Source organism: Panthera uncia (assembly GCF_023721935.1).
Source record: "Panthera uncia isolate 11264 chromosome D3 unlocalized genomic scaffold, Puncia_PCG_1.0 HiC_scaffold_8, whole genome shotgun sequence".
Classification (NCBI taxonomy): domain Eukaryota; kingdom Metazoa; phylum Chordata; class Mammalia; order Carnivora; family Felidae; genus Panthera; species Panthera uncia.
The window spans coordinates 75,716,632-75,744,629 of NW_026057586.1; the positions used below are offsets into that span (position 1 = coordinate 75,716,632).

Genomic DNA, 27,998 nt, shown 5'->3' on the forward strand with positions numbered 1-27,998 from the left:
ATTTACTTATCTTCTAGTCAGATCCTTTGCCCATTTTAAAATTGGGTTGTCTTGTTTATTATTGAGTTGTAAGAGCTTTTTATATATTCTAGCTACAAGCCCCTTGTCAGAGAGATGATTTCTAAATATCCTTTCCCATTCTGTGGGTTGTCTTTTTACTTTCTTGACGGTATCATTTGCAGCACCTAATGAATTTTTAAACATTTTCCTTCAGAATTCAGTCGGCGTCTTAAGGAGCGCATGCACCACAATATTCCTCACCGATTTAACGTAGGATTGAACATGCGAGCCACAAAGTGCGCTGTGTGTCTGGATACTGTGCACTTTGGGCGCCAGGCATCCAAATGTCTTGGTAAGAGAAGCAGTGGTGCGTTTGCCGTGGGCACCTGCATGTCTCCACCTAAACAAATCTATCTGATGGGTGTGGGTTTTTTCCTTTAAAAATGTTTTACCATATAGCGCATTCATTTTGAAGCTTTTCATTCCAGTGGGAGGACGCTACTTTTCCCGTTGAAGGAGAGAGCTTATACATGTTTCCAGCTCACGTGTCCACCCCCTGTGTGCAAAATGCCTTGCGCTTTGCTGATTTCCAGCCCTCCCGTTTTGCCAGGCTGCCCTTTCCCCACCTTTAGGCTGGGTGCTGGCTCCAGCTGAACCTTGCCGGTGGGTCCTCTACACGCCTGTTTGTGGCGGCCTGGGGAGAAGCCAGGACAACTGGGTGGAGAGCACTTGGCTCTCATGTTTCCTCTCTCTGTAGGGAGGACCTGGCTCCTGCGAAAGCTTAGGGATTTACCTGGGTGATGGGGCTCGACCGATGGACCCTGGCTGGGGCTTGGCTGGCAGAGGGAGGAATGGTCCAGGGTTCGACAAGGTGTTTTCAGGTTGTTCACTGCTTTTCCCCAGAATGTCAGGTGATGTGTCATCCCAAGTGCTCTACGTGCTTGCCAGCCACCTGTGGCCTGCCAGCCGAGTATGCCACACACTTCACCGAGGCCTTCTGCCGTGACAAAATGAACTCCCCGGGTCTCCAGACCAAGGAGCCCAGCAGCGGCCTGCACCTGGAAGGGTGGATGAAAGTGCCCAGGTATTGTGACAGGGTGGCTTGGGCTGGGGCACGTGCCGGCAAAGATGCCACCCCAAAATATGCCACTTTGGAACCAGGATTATTTTGAGCCAAAGGCACTTGAGAAACAGCAGGTCTAAGAAGGCCCCTCTGACCTCCCCTTTCTCTTCCTGAAAGCAGGAGACAAATCTCCCGTGTAAGAGCACCCCTCCCTTTTCTAGGAGGAAAGAAATATTCTCACCAGAAGCAGGGAGGCAAGGCTTGTAGACAAAACTCTGCAGATAAGCCTTGTTAAAGTAACACCTTATCTTCCTTTAGCCTCCCCATACATTTTAGTTGCTTTTTCATAACCACTACTCTTTGTTCAAGCTAGCATACAAACACTAGGCCTATCTACTTTTTGGGTCTTTATTTTCTTATGGAGATTCCCAGGTACACACACATAAAATAAAAACCATATGCTTATCTCTTGTTCGTCTGTCTGATACCAGTGGAATGCCTAGGCCAGCCACAGAACCCACAAGGGGAGAAGGAAGCTCTGCCTCCCCTGATACATGGACGGCACAGGGCACTTCCATTCCTGAGGTTTCCTAGGGAAGCGTCGTGGCTAGGATTCCCCCTCCCTCCTTCCCTCCTGAGTCTAAACCTTTGTTCTTATCCATCCCTATACCCCCAGGAATAACAAACGAGGACAGCAAGGCTGGGACAGGAAGTACATTGTCCTGGAGGGATCTAAAGTCCTCATTTATGACAGTGAAGCCAGAGAAGGTAAATTAAGAATTCAGGGGGAATTTCATTGCACGTGGTTGACCCAGGTCTCTCAGTCTTGGCGTGAAGGCTTTGTTTTTCCAACTGCGTTGCAAGCCTTCTACAATTTTCCATTTTTGAAAATTAAAAACCAAATGACTTCGCTAAAGGTTATTGGTACGATACTCACGTCTATAGGTCTCCCCTCTGAGGAACCTGCAGGGTGCTGCCCTGAAGATCCTACCTGCTAATACACCTTCAGAGAACTTCTGCCTCAGTCAACTAGCCCATAAATCCGCATCGTCAGCAGAAATTTGACTGTGCTACTCATCTGACACACTTTATTTTGTTTTTATCTTCCCTCTCCGCCTTCTCTGCACACCTTTTTCCCTCCTCTGTTCTCGTGCGCCTCTCTTTCCACGCATACTCTGTCTCTCTTGCCTTGTCTCTCTCTTTCTCTGTCTCTGTTTCTTTCTTCCTCTCTTCTCCCCTCGTTCTTGTTCCTGTTCTTTTGGTTTTCTCTCTGCCCTTCCTCTTTGCACCAAGCTGGACAGAGGCCGGTGGAAGAATTTGAGCTGTGCCTTCCCGACGGGGATGTATCTATTCATGGCGCCGTTGGTGCTTCTGAGCTTGCAAATACAGCCAAAGCAGGTGAGCGGAAGCCGGAGAACCCACGGCAGGGGGTGGGGTGGGGAGGTGAGAGTGGGGGCGGGCACTGGGCTGGATGAATCAGCAGGGGGAGGAGGGGGCGCCCTCCTTGGCTCCCCCTTTATAGTGGGGTCTAGGACTTGCATGCCTGGGCGATGTCTGACACCTCAGGGCCATCCCTCCCAAGAGTGAGAGGAATCCACAGCGGACCCCTGCTCTCTGTCCCATCCCCTAGATGTCCCCTACATACTGAAGATGGAGTCTCACCCACACACCACCTGCTGGCCCGGGAGAACACTCTACTTGCTGGCTCCCAGCTTCCCCGACAAACAGCGCTGGGTCACCGCCTTAGAGTCTGTGGTCGCAGGTGGGAGAGTTTCTAGGGAAAAAGCAGAAGCTGATGCTGTGAGTATGGAGGCAGGAGCTGGAGTCTGTCTTTGTAAAGTGGGCTGACTTGGGAACTGACCTGAGTGGTGGGGCCCCTCTTGCCGCCTCTCCAGGGGAGTGATGGCCGAGACTGTCATGACTGGGACTCTTGTGTCACTGAGATACAGGCTGTACGCGGTCTGTCTGGTGTCACACACCCTCCCCCTGCGGCCCTTTAGAATGAGGCAGTCAGTGCCGTTAGCCAGCTCTTGGGGCAGCGATTGATCTTGGTCACGGCAGCAAATGTACTCATATGGAAATCCTCTTTCTCGTTTACTCTGATGAGTTTATTTGCAAGCGCTTGGCTGTGGAGCAGCACAAAAGTCTGCCGACAGCCATGCCAACTTCGGGAAGGCTTTTCATAACCTTCTCGTACCTTCCACACGAACTGCTCTTCTGTAGGCAGGTTTGGAATCCTACTTACCCTTAAGATGTTGGAACTGTAGGTGTGCCTTGATTGGCATCACTCCTCCTGGAAACTTCCAAGATATAAACAGGGCTCCTTGCTCATTGGTGTTTTCTCCACCAAAGACCAAACACTGGGCTCCTAGTAAGCACCTTCACGGTTCACAACGGTGAACTTCTTAACCATGAGCCTCCTGATCGGAGCTTTGCTCACCGGGTGGACCAGTGTTTTGATGACTTATTTTGTGGTTACCTGTGTGAGCCTGTTATTGAAATCCATGTTAATATGTGTACAATAGGGCCGTGACTGTATTTCCTACGAGCTTCTGCCTGCGTGGGTTCAGGTAAAGAGATTCAGAAGCTTGCTTCTTTGGTGCTGACACTGTGCTTTGTACTTTTGCTGCAGCCTGGAGGGGCAGGAGCCTTCCATGTGGCTTATTAACCCTTTGCAGGTGGAATCTCTTTAGCCTCAGCTTATTTCCTACCACAGAAAATGTCTCTACAGCTATTTTATTTCTGCATCAAGCTGAGGCATTACTTTGATGCTAATTAACAACCACCCCAGAGATAAGCAGTAACATTCGTGTTTTGCCTTCTGAGCTCAGATCAAAATAGGGGGCAAGCCAAGACCAAATGTGTGTTTCTGGCATTTTCAGGCGTAACCTTCCTTCCTGGCACCAAACTTCTCTCTGTTCTTGCTTTCATCTCTCTGGATGGTTTGGTCATGAACAGTTCCATCTTACCATGTCCTTGTTTTTTTCTTTTCCTTTCTTTCCTTCTTTTTTACATTTGTTCCAATACGAAAAGAAATTGCTTGGAAACTCCCTGCTGAAACTGGAAGGTGATGACCGTCTAGACATGAACTGCACACTGCCCTTCAGCGACCAGGTAGCACTGTTCTCTGGACACTGGCAGTAGCCGCCCCCTGCAGTCAAGAAAGAAAGGGCTCTTCCTTGATGGGGTTGTCCCCGGGATGTGATCATGCTTATGTTGTGCTTGTGACCTTCTCTCCTTGCAGGTGGTGTTGGTAGGCACTGAGGAAGGGCTCTATGCTCTGAATGTCTTGAAAAACTCCCTCACCCATGTCCCAGGAATCGGAGCAGTCTTCCAAATTTATATCATCAAGGACCTGGAGAAGCTACTCATGATAGCAGGTGGTAGGCCAAGGACATGGCGCTTTCTCTTCACTGTCGAGGGAAACTATCTGAAAGCCAGTGTCACGCTTGCGAAACACAAAGGCAGGCCCTCCTGCAGGCAGGTGGGAGCAGAAGCGGCTCTTTCCCCTGTGTCCCTGCTGGTGCCCAAGCTGATGGCGCTCTCTGCCCAGATTTATTCCCATGGTGGCCAGTGCAGTACAGTCTGACACCCCCAAAGAACACTTCACCATTAAGCCAGGGGACGAGTAGGAGCCTCAGAGTCCTGGTAACATCAGACCCTTTGATGCCGGCGTCGTGGCGAGGTCAATGCCACCTTGAGCCATGGCCTTCTGAGAGCCTGCCTGTTAGCATGTTGCCTCTTATTTCTGTGTGACCCTCAGAAACCCTTCATCTGTTCACTGGTTAACATTTTGCCATATTTTCTCTCTCTTCCTATACAAATGTACATGCGTGCACGCACACACACTAACTTTTGAGCCGTCTGAGAGTCCCTTGCAGCTGTGACCCCAAATTCTTCACCGTATCACCTACGAACATGGGCATTGTCTCACATAACCATGGCAAAAAATTTTTTCTCTCTTTATTGGCAGTACTATTTTTTTTTTTAATGGAAAACAGTAATTTGCTGGCTCAATGTTCAAAAACATCCACAGTCAGGTCTTGTTTTAGGCGTGGCTGAAATAATATAGTCAGGAACTGGCTCTCAACACTTACTCTCTTTGCCTCTTTTGTTTTTCTGCTTGCTTGCCTTCCTTCCTTTCCTTCTTTCCTTCCCTCCCTCCCTCCCTCCCTCCCTCCCTTCCTTTCTCTCCATCCCTACCTTCCTCCCTTCCTACTTGACTTTATTCTTTAGAAGCGTTTTAGGTTCACAGTGAAATTGAGCTTAAAGGACAGAAAGTTCCAGTATCCCTCCACCCCCACTATCAGCATCCCCGACTGGAGTGGGACATTGGACATAACTAATGAACTTGCAGTGACACATCATCAGCCAGGGTCCAGAGTGTCCGTGAGGGTTCACTCTTGGTGGGTTTGGACAAACGTGTAGTGGCATGGGTCTACTGTCATAGTATCACACAGAATCGTTTCACGTGGCACCGTTTTTGGATTCAGGATATTTACCCCTCGTTGGAATGCAGTTGTCTGACACACTGCTCATAGTTAGAATTTACCTGCGGCTCCAATAACGTCCTTTCTGGTATTTTCCCCCTTGGTTTGTGATCCAGTCCCAGATTGTGCACTACATTTAGTAGTGTCCCATTAGTCTCCTTTAATCTGGAATGCATCCTTGGCCTTCCTTTGGTCCTCCATGACACTGACCTATCAGAACGGTCCAAGCCTGTCATTTCATAAAACGTCCCCTCTGTTCCTAACCCGTCCTCATCTTCACTTTGATGGGGATCATGTTTGAAAGTACAGTTCACATTCTGATTTTATGTCGGCAGAATTTTTTTTTTCATCCCAGAATCTTGACCAAGAGGCCAGATGTTTTCATTTTAGATCTGAAACTTGGACCTAAGCTGTGTACACAGGAGTGTCTGGAAAACTCTGTTGACCTGCATGGCCCCGCGTGGATGTTTGTGAAGAGAAGTAGAACTGCCATCCCACACCTTTGCTTCCCTGCCTCACACTGACCGTGAAGCTCTTCCTTTTCCCTTCAGGAGAAGAGCGAGCTCTGTGCCTTGTTGACGTGAAGAAAGTGAAGCAGTCCCTGGCGCAGGCTCACCTTCCCGCCCAGCCCGACATCTCACCCAACGTTTTTGAAGCCGTGAAGGGCTGTCACTTGTTTGCTGCTGGCAAGGTAGGCTCTCCTCAGGGCCTCAGCTGGCAGAATGTTCTTGAAATCGGCTCTTCCCTCCTTTTGAGGCAGCTTACCAATTTGACCTTGAAAATTGTATGTCTTCTAACTGGGCTAAATTTCTGTTGCTTCCTTTAGACACATGAAGGAATTTGTGTAGCCATGAAATTTGCACAGGCTTTGAATCTAAAGGAAATGTCAGAGAGAAAAATGAGAATTTAACAAAACTGAAAGGAAGATCCATGCTTAGAATGTGTACGTGTGTGTATATCTGTGTCAGTGTGTGTAGGACAGGGTCTCTTTTTTTTTTTTAATCTGACATGGATCCCCACTCCTGGACTGGATGAAAAATGTTTTATTACTAGAAATTAGCAAATTCTGATTTATGACATTTATAGAACATAAAGTCAGTTCACGATAACTCAGGTTAATTGTTTGGTAGCTAACAGCATATTGGTTTTGGTGCATAAATACATTTATTTTCTTCCCTGCTTCTTTAGGGAAACTTTTTTTATTGAAAAAATTAAGAGTATTTGTGGGTGCCTACACATGAACATGTCTAACTTTAATGAAATCTGAATCAAGCATTTGCAGGCTGCCTGAGGCCACTGGAGTCATCCTGTTGAAAACCACTGACTTTCCCTTCTCAGAAAATGGCTCAATGGGAATCTGTTGTTTAGCCACTGAGTCAGCATTTACCCAACACATCCTGTGTCCCTGACTGAGCCTTCAGAGAGTTCTGTGCTGAGGAACAGAGGACCAGTGGGGGAGGGCTATGGTTGACTCTAGGAACCTCCTGAAGGGGCCTTGACCTTAGTCACTATTCTTGAGGACTTTTGGTCTCTGGAATTCTTTTCTTAGTCACTTATATGATGGTTGTGATTAATTGTGGCAATAAAAAAAGGGGGGGGGGCAGAATATAAAGTAGGAGAATGGCTGGCCTAGAAAGGTGTTGATTTGAAAAGGTTTCTTAGAGGAATCTTAAGGGGCTGATAAACGACATTGCTAGATGGGCCCAGGATTTTCAGACAGGGACTGAGCAAGGTAAAACACCATGTGCTCTGTCAGTTTTATCAATTCTTTTCTTTTTATTTAAAAAAAGTTTTTTAGGGGTGTCTCAGTAGGTTCACTCAGTCAAGCGTCCAACTTCGGCTCAGGTCATGATCTCCTGGTTCGGGAGTTCGAGCCCCATATCGGGTTTTGTGCTGACAGCTCAGAGCCTGGAGCCTGCTTCAGATTCTGTCTCCCTCTGTCTTTGCCCCTCCCCTGCTCACACTCTCTTTCTGTCTCAAAAAATGAATAAACATTAAAAAAAAATTGATGTTATATTCCTAGTTTTGCTCTGGAGCCAGTGTACACACGACTGACACTCTTTTTCTGTTTCCCTGATTGCTTTTCAGATTGAGAACGGGCTCTGCATCTGTGCAGCCATGCCCAGCAAAGTCATCATTCTCCGCTACAATGAAAACCTCAGCAAGTACTGCATTCGGAAAGTAAGTCCTGGGCCTCACCTGTCCTGCTGTCCCCACCAATTGATGTGGAAAGCGTGCCGTCTCAGGGAACAGTGTGTGCCAGGTCCCTTCAGCCTTGGTGATCTCTAGGTAGGGGGAGAGGGAGAAAGAGACAGACACACCTGGAGGAAGCTTCAGAGCCTTGAGTGGCTGCCCTTTTCCCTCTCATTTTCCTTCTGTTTGTGAACGGCCTCTCTAGCCTGCCCAGTGAATTCAGCCCTTTGTTACGGGAGAAAGGAAGCTGGCTGATGGAAGAGACACTTCGTTTCAATTAGCATAAAAAAGGAAGGACATCTCTCTGAGAAGCTAGCAGTCTCTGGTGGCACTTATCAGAATTTATGTCAGATCCTAGAAGTTTCTTTGTTTAACCTTTGGAGAAGCCAGTGCTAGCTGTGTTCTGATGTGTAATTAGGGAGCTGATTGTCCTTGGAGCAGAGTGGTGGTGATGGTGACTGCCGTGTGGACAAGGTGCACATTGGATCATTTGCCTCACTTCCTGAGACTGGCCGTTGTCCCTAGGCTAGGAAAGCGCCACCTGTAGTAAGCCTGCTTTATTTCAGGTGTCTTCACGATTAGTCTCAGAAGTGAAATGACTGATGGGTGAACATACATAGAGGTCATTCTGTGTTAGGGAAATAGTTTCATCCTGGGTGGGCTGTTCGTCCACCATCCAGAAACTGAGCTGGTTATTATATACTTTCCACAACAGTTCTGAAATGCAGGGGTGGTAATCCTCAATCTTCAGGTTAGACAATTGAGGCTGGCTTGAGATCCTGTTACAAAGTTGAGACCAAAACTGAAGTTTGATTTTTCCCTGCCATTTCACTGTGTCATGCTGCCTAAAAGTTTCCTCATACTTAGCAGGTGATCAGAAATATTCAGTGATGATAGTGTGGATTGTGAGCTTGAACTGTTAGCTTTAGGAGATTTCTCAGAAATCATTGCTTCCCTGTAATTCTTGGCTACAGTTTTGAATAAGCATGCCTAGGTTTTTTTTACTATTAGGACTGGCCTGAAAACAAGTGGAAGTAATTAGAAAGCCCATCACTAATGGAGATGACAACAATGACGATGAGAATAATCATATAGGTGATACAGGTTCACGTTAGAAACTTAGCTTACCAAAAGAAGGAAGCTTAAAACCACTCCCTCTAACCCTGTTTTCTCCAGTTCTTTTCCTCAGATAAGAATTTGTATTTTTAAAGATCTGTTTTTGCAACCTTTTCGTTGAAATGGTGTTTCTGACTCTTTGGCTGCCATTTGACCTTATTTTCTTGGTCTGGGGTTGCAGAGAACTCAGAGGTAGCAAAGGGATTATCAGCCCTCGTGGGGGACATGAAAGGATGGAGTGTGCTTTGTGTGGCTGAGAACGTGAATAAGTCCAGAGGTGACCGTCTCCAAGGCGTGGTTAGTTGAGGCGGAAATGGAATAGCAGTGGAAATGGGGCTGCCCTGTGTTAACTCACATCATCTTCTTCTACCCTCTGTCTCAGGAGATAGAGACCTCAGAGCCCTGCAGCTGCATCCACTTCACCAATTACAGTATCCTTATTGGAACCAATAAATTCTACGAAATTGACATGAAGCAGTACACGCTTGAGGGTAGGGCCCAAGTCCTCCCCCCAGCCCGCACTCTGCTCCAGCCTTGCCACCAACACTAGCTCATTCCTGAAGCCCCGCTTCTCGCCTGACTTTACAGAATTCCTGGATAAGAATGACCATTCCTTGGCGCCTGCTGTGTTTGCCTCCTCTTCCAACAGTTTCCCTGTCTCAATCGTGCAGGTGAACGGCGCAGGGCAGCGGGAGGAGTACCTGCTCTGCTTCCACGGTGAGTCAGGGCTTCCCGCCCGCCACTGGTCTGATGGCTCGCAGACGCCAGGAGCCCCAGACCCTACCAGCACCCTTGCCTGGTCCAGCTCTCTCATATTCTCTCCTGAGAGCAGCCACTTCTTTCCTTCTCTGCCCCTTCTTTCTCTCCCTTTCCTTTCTCTTTTTTCCCTTCCTTCTTTCTTGCATTTTCTTGTGATGTTTCTCTTCATTCTTTTTCATTTCCCCCCTTCTTCCTATCTCTGGGTCTTTCTGTCTGTTCCTCCTTGTGTCTGGGTCTCTCTTTCTCCTTTTCCTCCTCCTTTTGCCTCTTATTTTCTGTCTCTTCCACTTTCCTTTAACACATCTCTGAGAGATGTGACTCAGCAAAGGTCTTCAGGTTTTAATGATCCAGTTAAATCTGGCTGGTGGTCCCCTGGGTTCAATCCCTTATTCTTCTATCAAAGTATGTGTCGTTGATACTGATGCCTCTGGCTGTGCTGATGCCCCGGGCTCCAACTCCTTGCAGAATTTGGGGTGTTCGTGGATTCTTACGGAAGACGTAGCCGCACAGATGATCTCAAGTGGAGTCGCTTACCTTTGGCCTTTGGTAAGTGATGCAAGGTATGGAGGGTTCTGTTCTGCCAGCAGCTGGTGTCCTAGGAAAAAATTGCAGGTGGGCTCCTTTTTGGGTTAAGCACTATGCTTATGGATTACATTAGACACCAAGCACCACAGGTGAGAGTCACCTGAAGAAGTGTTCAGGGCAAAGATTCTGATGAAGAACCGCGTAAGCCAAGGCCAGTGGCCTTGTGAAATATCTGTTAGGCTCTCATGACAGAAAGGAGAGCATTGCCTGTGAATTTAAATCATTTCAAAGGCTGCAGAGTATCCCATGGCATAGCTGAACACCTGTCAGTTTAATCAGTTCTGATTAGGCAGAGCAGGTAGATCATGCTCATTCTTTCTGTAAGCATAAACATTGCTGTGATGAACATCTTACACTGATCTTTGCACACTTGTCAAATAGTACCTGCTGCTCATAAGCCCTCAAAGTGGAGCTGCTGGGTCAAAGCATAAGCACACACGTACGTGCAAATATGTACATACATGTCTGTGTGAATGTTCTGAAATGCCGTTATGGTTGAAATAGCTGTCGAGGCTATTTGGTTTATCTATTGCTGCATAACAAGTTCCAAAACTTGTTACGGACAAGACAACAACAACTTGTCATTGCCTAAGATGCTGAGGCTGGACTGGATAGTTCTGCTTCATGTGGTTCCAGTCGGGGCACTGGGATAAGTAGGAAGTCCAAAATGGCCTCACAAAATGGCAGGCAATTGGTATAATTGTTGGGAACTCAGCTTGGGCTGGTGGCTGGAGGTCTCAGTTCCTCTCCACGTGGGCTTCTTCCAAGAATGCAGAAGTGCAAGCTGGCAGGCCTTCTTGCTACCACCACATCCTACTGGTTAAAGCAGCCACAGGGTCAGCCTAGATTCAAGGGAAGGAGGCTCTATCCACCAGGGCCTGAGTACCAGCAGGCATGACTAACAGTCTAATACCAAAGTCCTAGTTTACTGAAAGGAATGGTAGTGATAATCTCCTTTACTTTTAAGACAGAAAAAGATCTCATCATATCCTAGAGTTTCAGTGACACTATGATATAGATATATAGTATTACGGCCAGAAATATTTAATTATCTATGAACCCAATCTTTAATGTTTTTTGAAAACATATACAATGAAACACTTTAAAAAGGTATACAATGAGAAGCCTCAGCCAAATAACCTGTCTCCCTAATTCTCCATTCCCTCTCCCCCAAAGGGGGAAAAAATACTTCTTTGCGTTTCTTATCCTTCCAGTGCTTTGTGCAAATACAGACGCATAAGAAAATATATTCTTATCTACCCCCCAACACACTTTAAAAATGCTTTTTGTTTAAATCAGTATGGTGACACACTTTACACATTCTGAATCTTGCTTTTCACACTAAGTAAAATTGTACACTTCAGGTTTTTTTTATGTATCAGTACATAGAGAGCTTCCTGCAGGTTTTACAACTATGCAGAATTCCATAGATGTACCATAATTTAACTGACCCCCTATAATGTCCCCTTGAGTTGGTTCCCATCGTCTGCTCTGAAAACATGGCAATGAGTATACTTGAACATGCCTCATTATGTTGGCACATGGATGTATGTGTAGGATAAATCCCTTTACGTGGGACTGCTAGGTCCAAGGTGGCCTTGCAGCCTGGTTTTGAGTTTCTCTTTTAACCCTTCCTTGCCCATGCTCTTCTGTGGTGGCCATGCAGCCTACAGAGAACCCTATCTGTTTGTGACCCACTTCAACTCACTAGAAGTAATTGAGATCCAGGCACGCTCTTCTCTGGGGTAAGCATTGCCCTTTCAGACTTTGAAAACCTCGGCGGTTGGGGTTGGGGCTTGGGGCCAAGTGTGTGTTTCTTTCCATTCCATCTAGCAACAGAGATAACCTGAATGTAAACTCTTATCTGGAACTCCACAGGACCCCTGCCCGAGCGTATTTGGAAATCCCGAACCCACGCTACTTGGGCCCTGCAATTTCCTCAGGAGCGATTTACCTGGCGTCCTCATACCAGGATAAATTAAGGGTTATTTGCTGCAAAGGAAACCTTGTGAAGGAGTCCGGCACTGACCACCACCGGGGCCCCTCCACCTCCCGCAGGTACAACACTTCTCCATTACAGGAGGCAGAGTGTTTTTCTGTAAGATAGCAGGAAATTTTGCTAAACTGGTCAAAGGTTTCCCAGTCTTCAAGCTCAAGCCACTCATTTCTTTGGGATCTATAGCACTAAAGTGCCCTTTACAAGCATCAGAATTTTTAAATGCCCCCTTGGAAAAAGGTGGAAGGAAATGTCTGGTCTTTCTCTGTTGAGTTTTTTAGTGGCACTAGAATCGATCATGAATTGTGCATTCACTGCTTAGCAGATACTCTGCCATGCTACTTGGGCTTGCTGCAGGAGGTATGGTGCTGAAGAACCAGATGCAGTCCCTCCCCGATAGAGCCCAGTGGGAGAGAGGCCATGATGAGCAATCAGGCAATTATAGCCTAGCTTAGAAGGATGGGCCTCTGACTGGGGTAGTTTAACGCACCACGGGAGCCCAGAACAGGGTTCCTAGCTTGGACTTGGGGGCCAGGGAAGATTTCCCAGAAGAAATAACACCATCCGTATGGGCCATGCTTTCCTCTTTCTTTGCATGTCTTCTAATTTTTTGTTGGGAGGCTGAACATTTCAAATACTATAATGTGGCAACTCTGGAAATCAGTTCCCCAACTCTCCCCCGTTTTGGTTGTTGCTGTTTTTGGTGTTATTTTTTTAATGTTTATTTATTTATTTTGAGGCGGGCAGGCAGAAAGAGGGAGAGAGAATCCCAAGCAGGCTCTGCACAGACAGTGCAAAGCCTAATGCCGGACTTGAATTCATGAACCAAGAATTCATGACCTGAGACAAAATCAGGAGTTGGCTGCTCATCCAACTGAGCCACCCAAGGGCCCCTGTTGTTGCTGTTTATTGAGTGACTCTCCTGGACTAAATCTGTAGAGTCTGTATTCTTTGTTATGTGGGGCTGGCCATTCAAGTTTCTGCTTGGTTAGGTTATCAGCTAATGACAGGGCAGAGATTTTGTTCAATGCATTGAATCAGTAAGTCTCTCACCTTTTGCTTAGGGTTTGTGTGTGTGTGTGTGTGTGTGTGTGTGTGTATGTGTGTGTGTGTGTGTGTACACGTGTGTGTTGGGCACACCTTCAATGCTCAAAGTCAGCCAAAATTGAGAACTGAAGCCTTCTCAGGTTTTTCCTGTGTGCGTGGCCTTCTAAATCCCTATGAATATAAGGGACCATTTCAAAATGCCTTGCAGACATCTTATTCCCAGATTTCCTTTTGAGTGTTTTGGCCAGCCTCTTCCCCAACTGGTAGCACTCCCTCAGGTATTTGGCAAATTAAACACTTGCTGTTGATTGTTCTTGATAAACATCTGGGAATAGGGCTTTTCTCATGAGCAAGCCCTGACTTGGGTCAAGGAAAAAGCCCCGAGAATGGTCTTTTCTGGGGAGTAGCCATGCAGGTCAGACTGTTTTCTGGGGATGGGGCTTTTTGGGGAGTTTCGATCCTGATCTCTCTCCAGAGGCTACTCTTACAGGGCTCTTAGTTTCAAAACTGCAGCTCTGGGGAGAAAGGGGGGGAGAACTAGGTCACATTAACATGTCACAAAACTTGTTCTTACTGGGATTATCAGTTATTTTTCTTGCATAAATGCCCTTGCTGTTAGAGTTCTTACAAGTCTGGTTAATTTCCAGAGTTCTAAAAAGTTGATTTTGACGGCTGTTGCCAGTGTTCTTGTTGCTTTTATGGAGGAACGGGTGTTCGGCGATCCTTGCTGTACCATTCTGGAAGTGCTTTTCCTCTTTTTGATACAGGTGGTAGCGCAGCACACATTCTTGTACTTAATGTTCCTTGGAGACTGCTCCACGTTGGCATCAGAAGTATTCTTCATTGTTGTTTTTATGCCTACATAGCATTCCTTCATGTGACCTTGATTTAACTGCTTTTTTATCAATGGATTTTAGGGTTATTTACAGACTGTTGCTACAGTAAATTAAATGATTTTGTGTCATTTTGCATGCTTAGGAATCTATCTGTAGGATAAATTCCTAGAAACAAAATTGACGGGTGACATCAGACATCCGTTTGTAATTTTGATAGATCTTGCTGAAAATTCCTCCCTGAAGGCCAGATCCATCTGCAATCCCATCAGCAGTGCATGGAAGCGGGACTGACCTGGTCTTGACACAGAGGGCTGTGAGCCAGATCCAGGTCGATGTGGAGCTTTGATGTATATAACTTTAAGATCTTGGTCTGCAAATAAATTCTGAGATTATTTAACCCAAGGGGAATATTTAACTGACCTAGGATTTAAATTTTTCTGGAATGGTATGTCTACTCTGTAAAGAATTACATGGATCCCCTACCATGTGCTAGACACAATGTCTGGAGCTGGGGATCCACAGATGAAGACATGTTTTTATTCTCAAGGGACTTAGTTCCTCCACCACATTGTCTCTAATATTAAAAAATGCTTAGATCTTGAAAAAAATCATAAATTTAATATTCTGAGACTATGTCCTAATGAATAGTTTTTCTTCTATTGAAATATAATAGTCTGAATTTTTGGTCAGTGTGGTTTTAGTCCCAGGCACTTGCTAGAAAATCAGAAGTGCCAAATAACCAGCGGTTCCTAACTCTTTTGGCTTGACCCTGCCTCAGAAGGAACTGTTCAAAGGGCTACAGTTCTGTCCTGAAACGTCCAGATTTTCTTTAAGTAGTTTCCAAGTCATGCCAAGAACAAATCAAAGTACCATAATTAGATTTTTTTTTTTCTCCACTGCCTCACTAATTAGATGGCAGGCACCTTCCTTCTGAGACTATATGGTGTCTCTGTAAGAAGTTGCTTATTCCTGTGGTTGGAAATGGTTCCGGTTCCTTTGAACAAGAGGCAGAAATAATGCTGTTGCTTTCCTGCTGTTGCCAGGCATGTGTGGAAAATCAACAGTCTTTGGTTGTCTCTTGGCTTATAAAATGATCTTTTTATGCAGACTGCTTTGGCAGGTCAGAATGTAGAAGCCCAGCTTGGCTGAATATGATTCACTGCAGGCCTCATTGCCCTGGTCTGTTTAGCAAAGCAAGAAATGAAACTCTTTGCAAACAAAACAAAAACAAAAAAACATAAAATTGGCATGGTAGATCATTGGTCATTAATGGATACAGAGATAGAAGATTGCCCACTTGGCCTAGAATGATGGGTATTTTCTTTCATTCCATTAATCTGACATCCCAAATGGCCTTCCTTGAGCCATCCTTCTTCCCCAGGGCATTGAGTGTCTTCTCACTTGCTTTATGATGGGCCCCTGTGGACACATTTTATAATTTCATCTCCATTACAAATAGGCTTAATGTAATTCTCCTAGTTGGAATTTATTTTTTTTGTCTTCCATATCTTAAAGCCACACGACTAGAGATGAATATAAACCTTCATTTCAAGATGCTGAAATCTGAGTTATCTCAGATTTTTCTGCTGTACCCACCTAGCACAGGAGGGTTCTGGCTTTCTGGGCATGTTATCTGGAATCTTGACAGAATTGCACAGAGAAGCCAGACAATGACTTGAAAAACTTCACAATGAACTGATCACTTATCTAATTATCTCTACTTACCTCTCTGTTTCACTGTAGAGCAGGAATCAGCAAACTTCTGTTAAGGTCCAGATAGTAAATATTTTTGGCATTGTGGGCTATATGGTTGTCTCAACCATTCAACTATTGTTGTAGTATGAAAGCCGCACAACCAGTGCAAAACCAGATGGGCATGGCTGTGTTCCAATAAAACTTTATTTATAAAACCAGTGCATCTGTCCAGATTTGGCCTTCAAGCTTGCTCTAGAGTCTCTCCTCCCCCAGTAGGTGTCTTTGCTTCTCATTTGTTTTCAATTATGAGCACTGACAAAGAGATTCTGGTAGTTGGACCAATAATTGAAGAAAAAATCAACTAACTTGGCCCCTTCCAAAGAGAAGGATTTAAATATCAAGGATTAAGATGGGCCTCTGGGAAAACCAGTGACTCTCTCAAACATTTCTGAAGAAATGACTGATTTTACTGCAAAAGTCCAACATTGATGGAAAGTATGTCATCGAGCATATTAGCATACAATTTTGCTGCAAAAATTAGAGCAAGATAAATCAGTATGTGATTCATACTTGGCTCATTCTTAGAATCAGCCTGTAATTCCAATTGTAATTTAGATTTTAAAAATAACGAGGATAAATTTACTTGCCCGATTTCTACTTTTATTTTCTGAGATAAAGTTCCAATCAATCAAAATATGTTCTCCAAGTAATATTCTCCATAAAACGTGCCCATGTTAAGTCGGTTCCCTTTTCCTGGCTCTAATTATACTGAGATGAGGAGGACTGAGTACTTTTTCTGCTCGTTGGGGTAGGAAGGAATTAACTCTCAGTTCTGTTTCTGGATCTCCCTTCTTCAGAGAGGTGGTTAGGGCCGTACCTGCTGAAATCTTCATTCGAAATATCCAGGCCGGGCCCGGGGGAGGGTTGGATTGGCCATACAAAAAGGCCCCAGTGTTTTCTATTGTTTGGTTATTAACTGTCAATCTTCAGGGCCAGGGCCGTGTTTTGAGCAACTGTACTGATTTTGTCTGTCCTGCTCAGTTTTCTAATTCTGTCAGGCCTGATCCCTCTCACGTCAGTATTGGGTGCCACAAAGATGCTTGGAAAGCCACCTGGAAGGAGAGGTGACCAAACACCAGGCCGACGAGTGAGACAGAATTGGCAGATGAGTACAGGCTTTCTCAAAATTGCTCCCTTGCATCAAGGGCCTTTGAGCAGCCTCCTCCCCTAAATGAAGACTTCTTTCTGTGCCTTATAGACTCTGCAAAATACTTAGGTCAGTAGGATACTGGGTGGGGATTAGGATGTCAAACTGACCTGTGTCGGAATCCCAGTTCTGCATCTCCCTAGCTTAGGCCAGGCACTCAGCCTCCCTGTCTCCACATCGCCTCTGCTGTGAGGGTCATGCCTGCTCTTAGCTTGTGGAGCTGTCATGACGATGTAATGAGTCGAGGCACATAAAGAGCTTAGCACAGGGTCTGGCAGTAAAAACCTGCACTGAGACCAGGAAGCTTGATTTTCTTTTGTTGTCCTCTTTCTCTTCCTGTCCTATCAAAAGAAAACAAAAAGCCTGAAGAACTCCTGGTGGGATTGGGACCTGGGGGTTGCTCAGAGGAAGAAAATGCCCCTTTGAGGTTGTGACTTCTCATTTCGCACCTCCCTTTCCTGTTGCCTGCAGCCCCAACAAGCGAGGCCCGCCAACATACAACGAGCACATCACCAAGCGTGTGGCCTCTAGCCCGGCGCCACCGGAAGGCCCCAGCCACCCACGAGAGCCAAGCACACCCCACCGCTACCGAGAGGGGCGGACAGAGCTGCGCAGGGACAAGTCTCCTGGCCGCCCCCTGGAGCGAGAGAAGTCCCCAGGCCGGATGCTCAGCACGCGGAGGGAACGCTCACCTGGGAGGCTGTTTGAAGACAGCAGCCGGGGCCGGCTGCCTGCGGGAGCCGTGAGGACCCCACTGTCCCAGGTCAACAAGGTGAGGCACCATCTGGAGAGGCCAGAGGAGTGACCTGAGGAGCTGAGGGCCCTTTGGGGCCACTGTTGTAAAAAGGAGACTCTGTTATTATTAATTCAGATTTTTTAGGACATGGTAACAAGTTTAGGAAGAAAATGTATTTAAGAAGAGGCCTTTCTAAGCAAATGGATAATGCATACATGTGTACCTCAAAATGGAATAGCTACCCTAAGGTATATCATTCGCTTCCCCAGAGGCAACCAGTGTTCGCAGTTTCTAGAGATACTCTATGCACATAAGCAAATATCTATGTGTATCCTCCCTTCTTAAACACAAATGATAGCCTACTATACAAAACGCTTATGTCTTATTTTTTTCAGGCACATCTACAAATACGTACCTCAAGAATTTTTTGGAAGGCTACACAGAAACTGGTTAACAGTGGTTGCCCTCTAGAACTTTGAGCTTTTTGAAATCTTTAAATCATACACGTTATTATCTGTGTAATTTTAGGTTAGCAATTGAGATGGAGGGATGTGTTGAAGGAAAGGGGGCCCCGACGAGCAGGGGGAGGCCCAAGTACTTGATGCCTCCTCGGTAGGCTTGGTTCCAGGGACCCCTCTGGACAGCACAGCCACCTTTCTGTCCTTGGGAGCTGGTTTTCTAGATCACATTCTCCCAAGGCCACCTGCAGTTGGCTCTTGGGACCCCTGCTGATAAAGAGAGGAGGAAAGGCCAGTGTTTTTTCTTCTCCCCTCTGATTTACCGATAAAATGGGGGCGTGTGTGTGTGTGTGTGTGTGTGTGTGTGTGTGTGTAACAGAGATCCATCCACAGCTTTGGAGAATTTTCTGTGAATGTCATTCCCTGATGAACCCCAAGCTCAGAGCTGGAGCCGTACTGTGGAGCACTCCCTATTAACAGCTGCAGGGAGGCCGGGTGGTGCACACTTCCTCCTGGGATCAGGCAGGGGGAGCACAGGCATTTCTGGCCCCCTCAGCTAAAACCCCCTCCTTATTTTGCTCCTAGGTCTGGGACCAGTCTTCAGTATAAATCTCAGCCAGAAAAACCAACTCCTCATCTTAATCTGCAGGAAAACCCCAAACACTCTAAGGAACTTTGCTGAAGGGGACCCCAGCCCCCATCTGCTCAGCCACCCCACGGCACAGCTGGGTCCAGACCCACCTCAGTGTGGACGCCCTGCAGCCAGGTGGTGCCGGGCTGAGGCTCTTGGGAGCCATCAGCACCTTCCTGCAGTCACCCTCTGTGCACTTTCTCTTTCAGAGCATTCACAAACTTTTATACCTGGCTCTAGCCTGTACCAGTTCATCAAAGGAAACCAACCTGCGCTAACTACAACGTGGTTAGAATCCTATTTAATAGCTACTTTAAGATCCTAGGGTTGGTTGGTTTTCTTTTTTTTTTTTTTTTTTAAAGACAACAGAATTCTTAATAGATTTGAATAGCAATGTATTTCCTGTCGTAGTCATTTTTAGCTAGATCACACCATCAGGTCTTTGCTACGGAAACGTATTGTAGAAGAGTCCCCGCCAGTTGGCTAACCTCCTGCGCTCATGTAGGTTCATTCTTGTTCCAGTCCATCCTCACAGATGGCCCTGTTTTACCCAGGGTGACATCTTAGCCAAATGTTTACTGTTCTCATTGCCTTTTATGGCCTTGACGACTTCCCCTCCCACCAGCTGAGAATGTACGGAGGTCATCAGGCCTCAGCTCGGAGGCAGTGACTTGGGGCCAAGGAACCTCGAGGAGCTCTCCCTCCCTGCCCCTCAGCGTCATCTCCCCAGCCTGCTGTCCCTGCTTTCCATGTAGCTTTGGCCAGGAAAGCATGCAATAGACTTGCTCGGAGCCCAGCGTTGATGAGTCTCTGGGCCCGGGAGAGGACCGGGGGGCCATCCACCTCCTGTCCGCGACAGCGCGTTGTTCCCCACCCTGGGATGGGAAGAGACCCGTCCGGGAGTTCTGCATGGCGGTTTCACTGCATGTGCTGCCCCCTGACCTGGCTGCCCCCGTGGGTTGCTCTGCCAATGTACTAGTACCATACCATCGCTCCCGCTGAATCGAGACCCTCTGACCACTTGCCAATTCACTGGCCACAAAAAGCTGCAGTCTGTAGCACTGAACAAACAAAAAACCAAACGCTCAAGCCTTACGACCAGAGAAGGATTTCAGCAAACCACCACCTCACACCTTCACGCTTCCCTGCCGCCTCCCTCGTGGATGACTCCGTGTTCACACAAAATCCAGCACAGTTCTACCCCACGAAACTGTGACTTCCCAAGTGAGCCTTTCCCTAGGGCTAGACTAAGACCAGGAAGTTGGAGAGCCGCGGCCCCTCTTCCACCTCTGCTGGGGTCAGGAGGTCCTCCTTAGGTGCAGTGCTGCTCACATGGTTTCTCTCTGCCTGCTACCAGAATGCGAAATTCCTGGCAACTGGTAAAGAACCAACCTAGAGGCTTTGCAGTTGGCAAGCTAACAGCGGCCTTACTTCTGCCTTTAATCTCCCACAAGGCATCTCTTGCTTCTGATTCTCCATGACTCTTAGGCATGCCTCGAACAACCAAGGCACATCCTAGGTAGGCTGAAAGGTAGACCTGTTTCCACCACTGCAGGGGAACACGACCACGTTTCAACCCACGTCAGATCACTTTCCAGATTGCAACCTGGCCCAAATCCCAGCTCCTTCCTGCTCGTCTCTTAACCTAAGTGCTTTCTTGTTCGAAACGCCTATGTCCCTCCCTCCACGTTACTGCACCCTTGGCAGGTGTCATGCTGTTGTGTTTTATGTGTCGCTTGGAGTCTCTGGGGTCACACTGCATCCCCTCCCTCCCCCAGGGCAGATCAGACTGAATGTTTGCTGAAGTTTTTGTCTCTTGGTCCACAAGTATTTGGAAAGGTCACTGAAAACTGGTCTTTCAGTCTTGGCATTTCATTTAGGATCTCCATGAGAAATGGGGCTTCTTGAGCCCTGAAAGTGTATATTGTGTGTCTCATTTGTGAAAAGTGCTTCCTGCTATAGAACTAGTTCAAAAGACTGTACATATTTACAAGAAACTTTATATTCGTAAAAAAAAAAAAAAGGAAATTGAATTGGTTTCTACTTTTTTATTGTAAAAGGTGCATTTTTCAACACTTACTTTTGGTTTCAACGGTGGTAGTTGTGGACAGCCACCTTCACTGGAGGGTGGGGAGCTCCGTGGGACCACCAAGATGCCAGCAGGAAATACCGTACCACGAAATTGCAGTCAAAAGCTTATTAGCATACGTAAGATTCTAGGTCTCCAAAAGTATAGGCTTTTTCTTCATTACCTTTTTTATTCAGGATGAGGAAAAGAACACAAGGAACAATTCAAGATCCACCTTGAGAGGAATGAACTTTGTTGTTAAACAATAGTGAAATAAAGCAATGATCTAAAATGTTTGCTTTTGTGCAACGACCTCTTCTTTTCTTGAGAGACCATAAAAGTCCTCAGTATTGCCAGTGTCAGCATGGGCTTGTTACCGTGGCGTGGGACCTTGCCTCCCTCTCAGGAGGCTTTTTTCTGGGGTCGGGGGAGCAACACAGAGGCCGGAGCACATTGCTCTCCTGGAGTCAAGAGCCCGGTAGCAGTCTTTCCCAAGAGCAAGACCTTGTTGGAAGTTTGGTCACTATTTCCAGTGAACCATAAACTGGCTGTTAGGTCACTTTATAGGACTGCAGAACAGGAAAGGTCCTTATGCAAACAGGCCATTTTGAAAGGATTACTTGAGGATGGATTACCTAATTTTCCCATATTGCAGCTAAGCAGGAAAACAGGTCACTTTAAAACTTCTCTCCATTATAAGGTCGTGGGGGAGTTTTTAAAAATATTTTTGAGAGAGAAAGAACGAGAACAAGCGGGGCAGGGGCAGAGAGAGGGAGACACAGAATCCGAAGCAGGCTCTGAGCTGTCAGCACAGGGCCGATGCAGGGCTCGAACCCACAAACAATGAGATCGTGACCTGAGCCAAAGTTGGACGTTCAACCGACTGAGCCACCCAGGTGCCCCGGTCGTGGGGAATTTAATGATGTAGATTTATTTCCTTGGGGGGAGGAGTTTGGATAAAGGTAATTTAAAATGTAAATACTTCTATTTTTAACTGGATGGATTTTTACAGTCTGTGAGGTAAATTTATCCCATGATTGTTAGTATAAACTCTGCTTGATCCAAACATCAGTTTTGGCAAATGGCGAATTTTTTCATGGTTCCTGTTGCTTTCTACTCTTCGATTTTTATTTTCCAATGAAGGTATCTGACCACAGTCACAATCGGACTGGGAGGGCCGTATCTGACATGCTTCTTACAGGGACTGTACCTGCAAATCTGTTTTCTACTTTACTGTTGGAGATAAAAATCTGCCAAAGGTCATAACTATAAGAATGAAAATGACTCAGAAGATGAATAAAATGTCAGAACCTTTCTTTCCTTAGAATACTGGGGAAAGTCCATTAAACACCAACCATTTCAATTAATGTCCCGAGGATTCTTGGCAGCCAAGGAATACTTTCTAAGTAAATACGGTTTGGTTCCAAAAGGAATGTGCCAGAAAGGTTCTTTGGACCCTAAGGAATGACTTCAAAGAACTGACAAATCACTCAGCCACACCATAAAATGAGGCCCAACCTTCCACGGGGCCACCACTCCTGTTTCTTAAGCACAAAATCAGACATCACGTTTTCTGTGCTTAATTTTCATGAGACTAAAGACACTGATTGTACAGCAAATTTCATAACCATGAAACTAGGTTTTGGAGACTTAGGCCAAAAAGAGATAATTTGCTTAATGGGACTGAAATTCGTCTTCAGAAAACTTGGGCCTCTTGAATCAGATTTGCTTTAGAAGACATCCATGCAGATTTAAGTCTAAAGCATTAAGGCTATGCCTAGGAGCAGCTAAGCTTCCACTCGCAATACAACAGCTAAATAGGCCTGTCCCAGTGGTTCTAAACCACTGAACTTTGCTCCCCTCCCCTAAGAACATCTGACAAAAGTCTGGAGACCTTTTTGATGGTCATGATTGGCATCTAGTGGGTAGAGGCTAGGGATGCTGCTGAATGTCCTACAACAGGGCAACCCCTACCCCCGAAAAGAATTATATCAGGTCCAAGTGTCAATAGTGCCAAGGTTGAGAAACCTTGGCCTGTTCTAGTCAGATTTCTCTCTGGGCAGTTTAAATATTTCTTATGATATCTACACCATGGAGACTGGGGCTCCAGGCACACAATGTTTGTATGAGAAAAATGTTTCATCACTTGCCTAATCAAATATTGGCTTTATTTTCCAAAGCTGGGGAGGGTTGGGCTAGTGGAAATATAGTACAGTGTTGATCACTTGGCTTTCCTTTGAGTCTATCAATGATTAATGGAACTAAAGGGCTTGGAGGTAGAAGAAAGAACTTTGAAAATGACTTCACTACTGTAAGCAACTCAGGTGGTATTTCCAAGAACCACAAAAAGGAAAGCTAAAGGTGACCTAGGGTACTCACAATTTTCCAGATGAGATGGGTGAATTCACACCAAGGTGGTAGAAAAGGCAGCAGTGAGGGCTGACATCATCATCCAGGCAAAGGCCCTTTAGTGGTGCTGAGGACAAAAAAGATGAGGACTGGGAGCTGACCCAGAGACAGGGTGGGCCCCACAGATTGGACTCTGGCTGCTCCAGCTTTTGGGATCCTCTCCAAGGGTCTGACAACAGTGATGGCTCTCAGGAAGGCCCTACAGATGTTACTACAACAGCTGGGATGACTTAGGTTTCAGAAGAAATGCGTGTGTGTTCCTAACTTCCTTATTTTCTCCTGAAGACAATTAGCATTGGTCTTCCAGGTCAGAAGGCTCTGGCTTGTTCCTCCACTAATTTGCTGATCGAGAGAGGTGCTAAGGGGGGGATTTCTCAGAAGCTGGAAAAAGATTTGAGTGGTCCATAGACTTGGATCCTCATCAATTCATTCAAACTGTTTGTAAACACTGGTGGAGAATCGGGTATTGGGAGAACTGAACACGTTTGGAAATGAAACTGTTCATCTAAAAATAATGGGAGGTGAACCAAATGGCATTTTATTCTTCCCTAAAGTGGCTGTCTCTGACCTCAGCCATGGATGAGATTACTGACGTTCTGGGTTTTTAATCCTGGTCTTTGGAGTTTGGAAATTACCTAATTAAGCGAGTTGAGGGGGCTGGCATTTTTGCTTTTCCAGCCTCTTAACTTCCTGTTTGTGGCCGCATCCCATCCATGTCGTAAAGGCTTTGTGGCTCCCAGTGTGGAAAGAGCCCCAGGATCATCTAGTGCTAGTCCAATCCCTCTCATTTTTCAGGAGAGGAAGTCAAGCTAAGAGAGGCCATGTGATCTGCCCAAGGTCATACAGCTAGTCAGCAACTGAACTGGATCAACATCCCTAATCTCATTAGGGAGGGGACAGTGGGAGAATGGCCAACTTTAATGTGAAGTCAGGGTTTGACCTGGTTTCGGAGTGCTACTGACTTCCCTTACATTATTTACACCCATAAGCAAAGCTGAAGGAAAGGGCTTTGCCTGGGTCCTTTAATCTCTGGTTTCTGTATTTTGACATACAATTCTAATGACCCATACCATTTTACATGTTAGTAATTTAAAGGCCTTACCTTTGGCTCTATAAATTTCACTTGTACATAGATTTCCGGGAGGAAAAATACATCTTCATTCAAAAGCAATTTGGGTTAAGCTTTAACCATGTAACCAGTCCTTACCCGTAATGGGAATGCTAATAAAGCATTGCCTGCCTGGGTCATAGGACACTTCACTTCTACATTTGGCTTTGCCTCTGTGATCTGGGGTCTCCTCTGACCCTGTGATTTCACATCCATGAAATAATTTCCCATACCTCTAGCTTCTTGGGTATTGAGGATTTCACTTGGCTCTGTGAGCAGTCTTTCGAACCATAGGAGACTTCCTTTGTGTTGCCTTTTAAAGAAAATGGAAGTCTTTGAGATACACAAACTGCTGTAGAGAATGCGGATACCTTGGTCCCATGGAGTGGCTATGCCTGCATCCTTCCACCACAGTGATGGTCTCTCTTGGGGGTCTCCTGTGGCCTCTGGGCTGCAGAGAGCTCTCACAGGGTTTACTGGTTCCCAATTAGCTTTTACAGTGGATTTTTAAGTTCTTACTGTTTCCCCCTGCAGTCTGGGGTTGATGGCTTCCTCTGAGCTCTGACTCAGGCTAGCAGCCAGATTCTCTAATCCCTCTCACAGAAAGGGCAGTGCCCTCCTGGGCCAACTCATGCAGGGCCCCCACCAGCACCCTCCCTCAGTCCCCACCAGGGCATAGGGCCTGTGCTCACAGCTCACCAAGTTTCTTTTCTGGTGCTTGAATACATCGCTTTTATACTTTTGAGCTTAGGTAAATTTTTTCCATTGTATTTTAAAAATACTTTATCCAGTTTTGGAAAAAGGATTTTTGCATGTTTCCACAGTCTACTTAAAACCCCTATAGTCCCCAAAATCTAGGGTTCCCACATCACTTGGATTTTCAGGGTGAGACAGCCAGTTACCCAGGTAGGAGTGCTTTCTAGGCCACTCTCCACCTCAAGTAAACCAAATGACCTAGAAGTTCCCTTTTCTCATACATTTATTTAAATACTTCCTGGCACTTGGGAAGGAAAGGCTTATTACAACGTCATCTGTAATCTTCCATCTTGTTTGGCAGAGCAAACAGAGCTCCTTTTAGCCGATGAGAACGCTGATTCCAGAATGTCCTGGCGTCTTCCAAGGGTGTCCAGATCCCAGGCTCCTGTGGTGGTGCTCACTGATAAGCAAGAGGTGGCAAGACCTTTGACCTGGAGATGCCATCAACCTGCCCAAACTGGGAACCTTCACTGTTGCCTCTCCTCAGTCTCCCCTCAAAACTGAGTGGCTCAAAGGAACTCAGTTTTACAGGCTTCCAAACTCTGCTTGCAAAACCTGTAGGTCAAGGGAATGGTCCTCAGTCCTGGGGGCAGCCAGAGCCGCCCTGTCACTCACCCCAGAGTACCACGAGGATCGTACCATTTTCAATGAGCACAAGACGTGACAAAGATTGAAAAGCACCTCACCGAGTAAACCTCGGATGCGTTCCAGTCTTTTCTCCAAATGACTGAGTAAAATCAAAGCTTCCTCCAAGCATGTGTCCCATTATCTTTACAAAGCTTTATTGAAACCTGTACGTCAAGGTGACAATAATTCAGTGTTTGGAAAGCAGTAACAACAAAAAAGGGTATCCCAGACTCAGGTTTACCAAATAAATACTGGCAACCAGGGAGCTTGTTCCTCCGTCTCCCAGCAAGAACAAAGGGCAGAACCATGGCTTCTGCTGACTTGAGGACAGGAACCTGCACTAATGGGCACGTCTGCAGCATCTCCCCGGAAACCACGCCGAGTGTGAAGAGGTTTGCTTTGGTCCAAAGAATGTCTTCTCGACATGAATTTAGAAGGCTGCTGTCAAGTTCTAAGTTCCTCCCAGAATAAACGACAGCAACTGCTACAGCCTTCGTTGCTAACTAAAGACAGAGGTCCTGAGCAAGTTGGCATAGGGTAGGGTGCTCCTCCCAAGTTTTCATGGTAATACTGTCCCCTCATTGCGATTAGAGTAAAAAGCTGGACAACCTTCCAGCTAACAGTGGTCAGTCCATAGGATCATCCAGCTTAATGGAGAAATCCGGCAGCAGTTTTCAAAGTCTGTTCTAAGAACAGATTATTGCTGAATACAGTTCGCATGATCTATATTCTAGTTGGGGTGATTTAAAAATTGCCCTAAGGCCAGAGACTCAGCCACCTCTGGTTTAAAACAAAAATACTTAGTGCACAAAAGCAGAAGAAACAATTGTACAACTTCATCTGGAAATCAGACAGGTTCTAATTTCTACAGAAATTATATCTCCCTGGAGCAGAGAACAGGAGACCATCTATTGCTTTGATTTCGGAGGACAGGTACCTGCCGTTGCCTCCACAGCCAGGCCTCAACAGGGACAAACTGATGGTCTTAAAAATGCACATATGATTAGAAATTTTGCGTGGCCTCACACCCTGCTTCTTAGATTTTCCCAGCAGAGTGGCTAGCGTTCATTTCTGGCTGAAGAAGAATCTCCACGACCAGTTCAGAACTGCACCTGTCCTCATGCACTGCGGTGTGGGGGCAGCAGACCCTCTGCTTTCCCTCACTGTCCTCGGCCTCGGTGAGCCCCAAGGCTCACAGCCGCAGGGTGCCAAGAGGACTGTTATAGATCGAGGTGCTTTGGGAGCTGCCGTGCCTGGAACAAACCTTCAAGCAGGACTACGGTGGGGATGAAATGTCTTATAGAGTGTGAAATGAGAAATTTACAGTCCGTTCCCTCTAGTGGAAAGCATGCACGCGTGGAGCCTGGTGGTGCACACTGTTCCCTGGAGCCCACCGCTGGCTCCCAGCTCTTCATATGGGCTTGTATAGCAAGGTGGTGACATACTTTTTCTTGTACCGGTGGGTCGCGCTGAGCACCATCACTCCATCCTGAGGAAGAGGGTGGAAATGATCAAAGGTGGTACCAAGTCAAGAGCTCAAACTTTAGTGTGTGTGTGTGTGAATCATCAAGAGGGCTTAATAAAAACACTCTTGTTCTGCCTTCAGAACCCGAGCCTGTGGATCTGCACCAGGTCCCAGGAGCTGCCCTTTAGATAAGTACTCCAAGTAATTCTGTTGCTAGGGGGCCTCACAGCACACTTTGAGAAACACAGCTCTACCAGCAACAGAAGTGTCATTACCTTGATAGAGAGTGCATAAAGGTGGTTCAACATGACGTGGTTGGGCTCGGGGAGCAAAGCTGGATCACACTGTTGGAGAAACAAAAGCAGACATGAGCATTTAGGATTTGGAAATCAAGAAGATTCTCCCTTTATTTCACAGCACCAGGTATCAATGGAAAGGAGGCAGGCTCTCATGCCCCTTTCTGCTTAAGTTGGGTAGTGAAAGACTGATCTGACAGGGGAGGTGAGGGGGTCGTGTCTTATGGTCTAACTAAGGGGAGCTCCCTGCATGCCTGTTGGATGCACTGGTGTGTGTCTCCAGTCAGGCTTTACCTTGGCCTCTAAGGTGTGGGCCACGGCTATCTTCTTATTGAAAGAGAAGGAGAGAGAGCCGTCCAATGAATACACTTTTAGAGAAGGCGGGAAGATAAATCTATACTAAACATTCCTGAGCAGTGGGCTGCAAGCTCATGTCTCTAGGATTCAGAAAGCATGA

At 46.3% G+C, this 27,998-nt stretch overlaps 2 protein-coding genes across 6 annotated transcripts in view; one reads left to right on the forward strand and one right to left on the reverse strand.

Annotated features, from left to right (window-relative positions):
• Positions 1 to 19,075, forward strand: part of CIT (citron rho-interacting serine/threonine kinase) — a 159,550-nt gene extending 140,475 nt beyond the window's left edge. For 3 of the 5 annotated variants that reach the window (XM_049619259.1, XM_049619261.1, XM_049619262.1), the window contains exons 32-47: positions 215 to 352; positions 904 to 1,084; positions 1,740 to 1,831; positions 2,357 to 2,461; positions 2,694 to 2,863; positions 4,097 to 4,177; positions 4,308 to 4,443; positions 6,105 to 6,244; positions 7,642 to 7,734; positions 9,245 to 9,353; positions 9,451 to 9,579; positions 10,087 to 10,167; positions 11,873 to 11,951; positions 12,085 to 12,264; positions 17,459 to 17,759; positions 18,767 to 19,075. In XM_049619259.1, coding sequence (XP_049475216.1) covers positions 215 to 352; positions 904 to 1,084; positions 1,740 to 1,831; positions 2,357 to 2,461; positions 2,694 to 2,863; positions 4,097 to 4,177; positions 4,308 to 4,443; positions 6,105 to 6,244; positions 7,642 to 7,734; positions 9,245 to 9,353; positions 9,451 to 9,579; positions 10,087 to 10,167; positions 11,873 to 11,951; positions 12,085 to 12,264; positions 17,459 to 17,759; positions 18,767 to 18,790 — 2,039 coding nt within the window. In that variant the 3' untranslated portion in view covers positions 18,791 to 19,075. Of the gene's footprint in view, positions 1 to 214; positions 353 to 903; positions 1,085 to 1,739; positions 1,832 to 2,356; positions 2,462 to 2,693; positions 2,864 to 4,096; positions 4,178 to 4,307; positions 4,444 to 6,104; positions 6,245 to 7,641; positions 7,735 to 9,244; positions 9,354 to 9,450; positions 9,580 to 10,086; positions 10,168 to 11,872; positions 11,952 to 12,084; positions 12,265 to 17,458; positions 18,129 to 18,766 lie in introns of those variants that run through there. The other 2 variants (XM_049619258.1, XM_049619260.1) reach the window with 1 other exon arrangement.
• A 6,840-nt stretch (positions 19,076 to 25,915) lies between these two features.
• PRKAB1 (protein kinase AMP-activated non-catalytic subunit beta 1) overlaps positions 25,916 to 27,998 on the reverse strand; it is a 10,551-nt gene continuing 8,468 nt past the window's right edge. Inside the window, exons 6-7 of the mRNA XM_049619267.1 lie at positions 27,521 to 27,589; positions 25,916 to 27,269 (exon numbers count right to left, since the gene is read on the reverse strand). Of these exons, the coding sequence (XP_049475224.1) occupies positions 27,192 to 27,269; positions 27,521 to 27,589 (147 nt within the window). The 3' untranslated portion in view covers positions 25,916 to 27,191. The remainder of the gene's footprint in view (positions 27,270 to 27,520; positions 27,590 to 27,998) is intronic.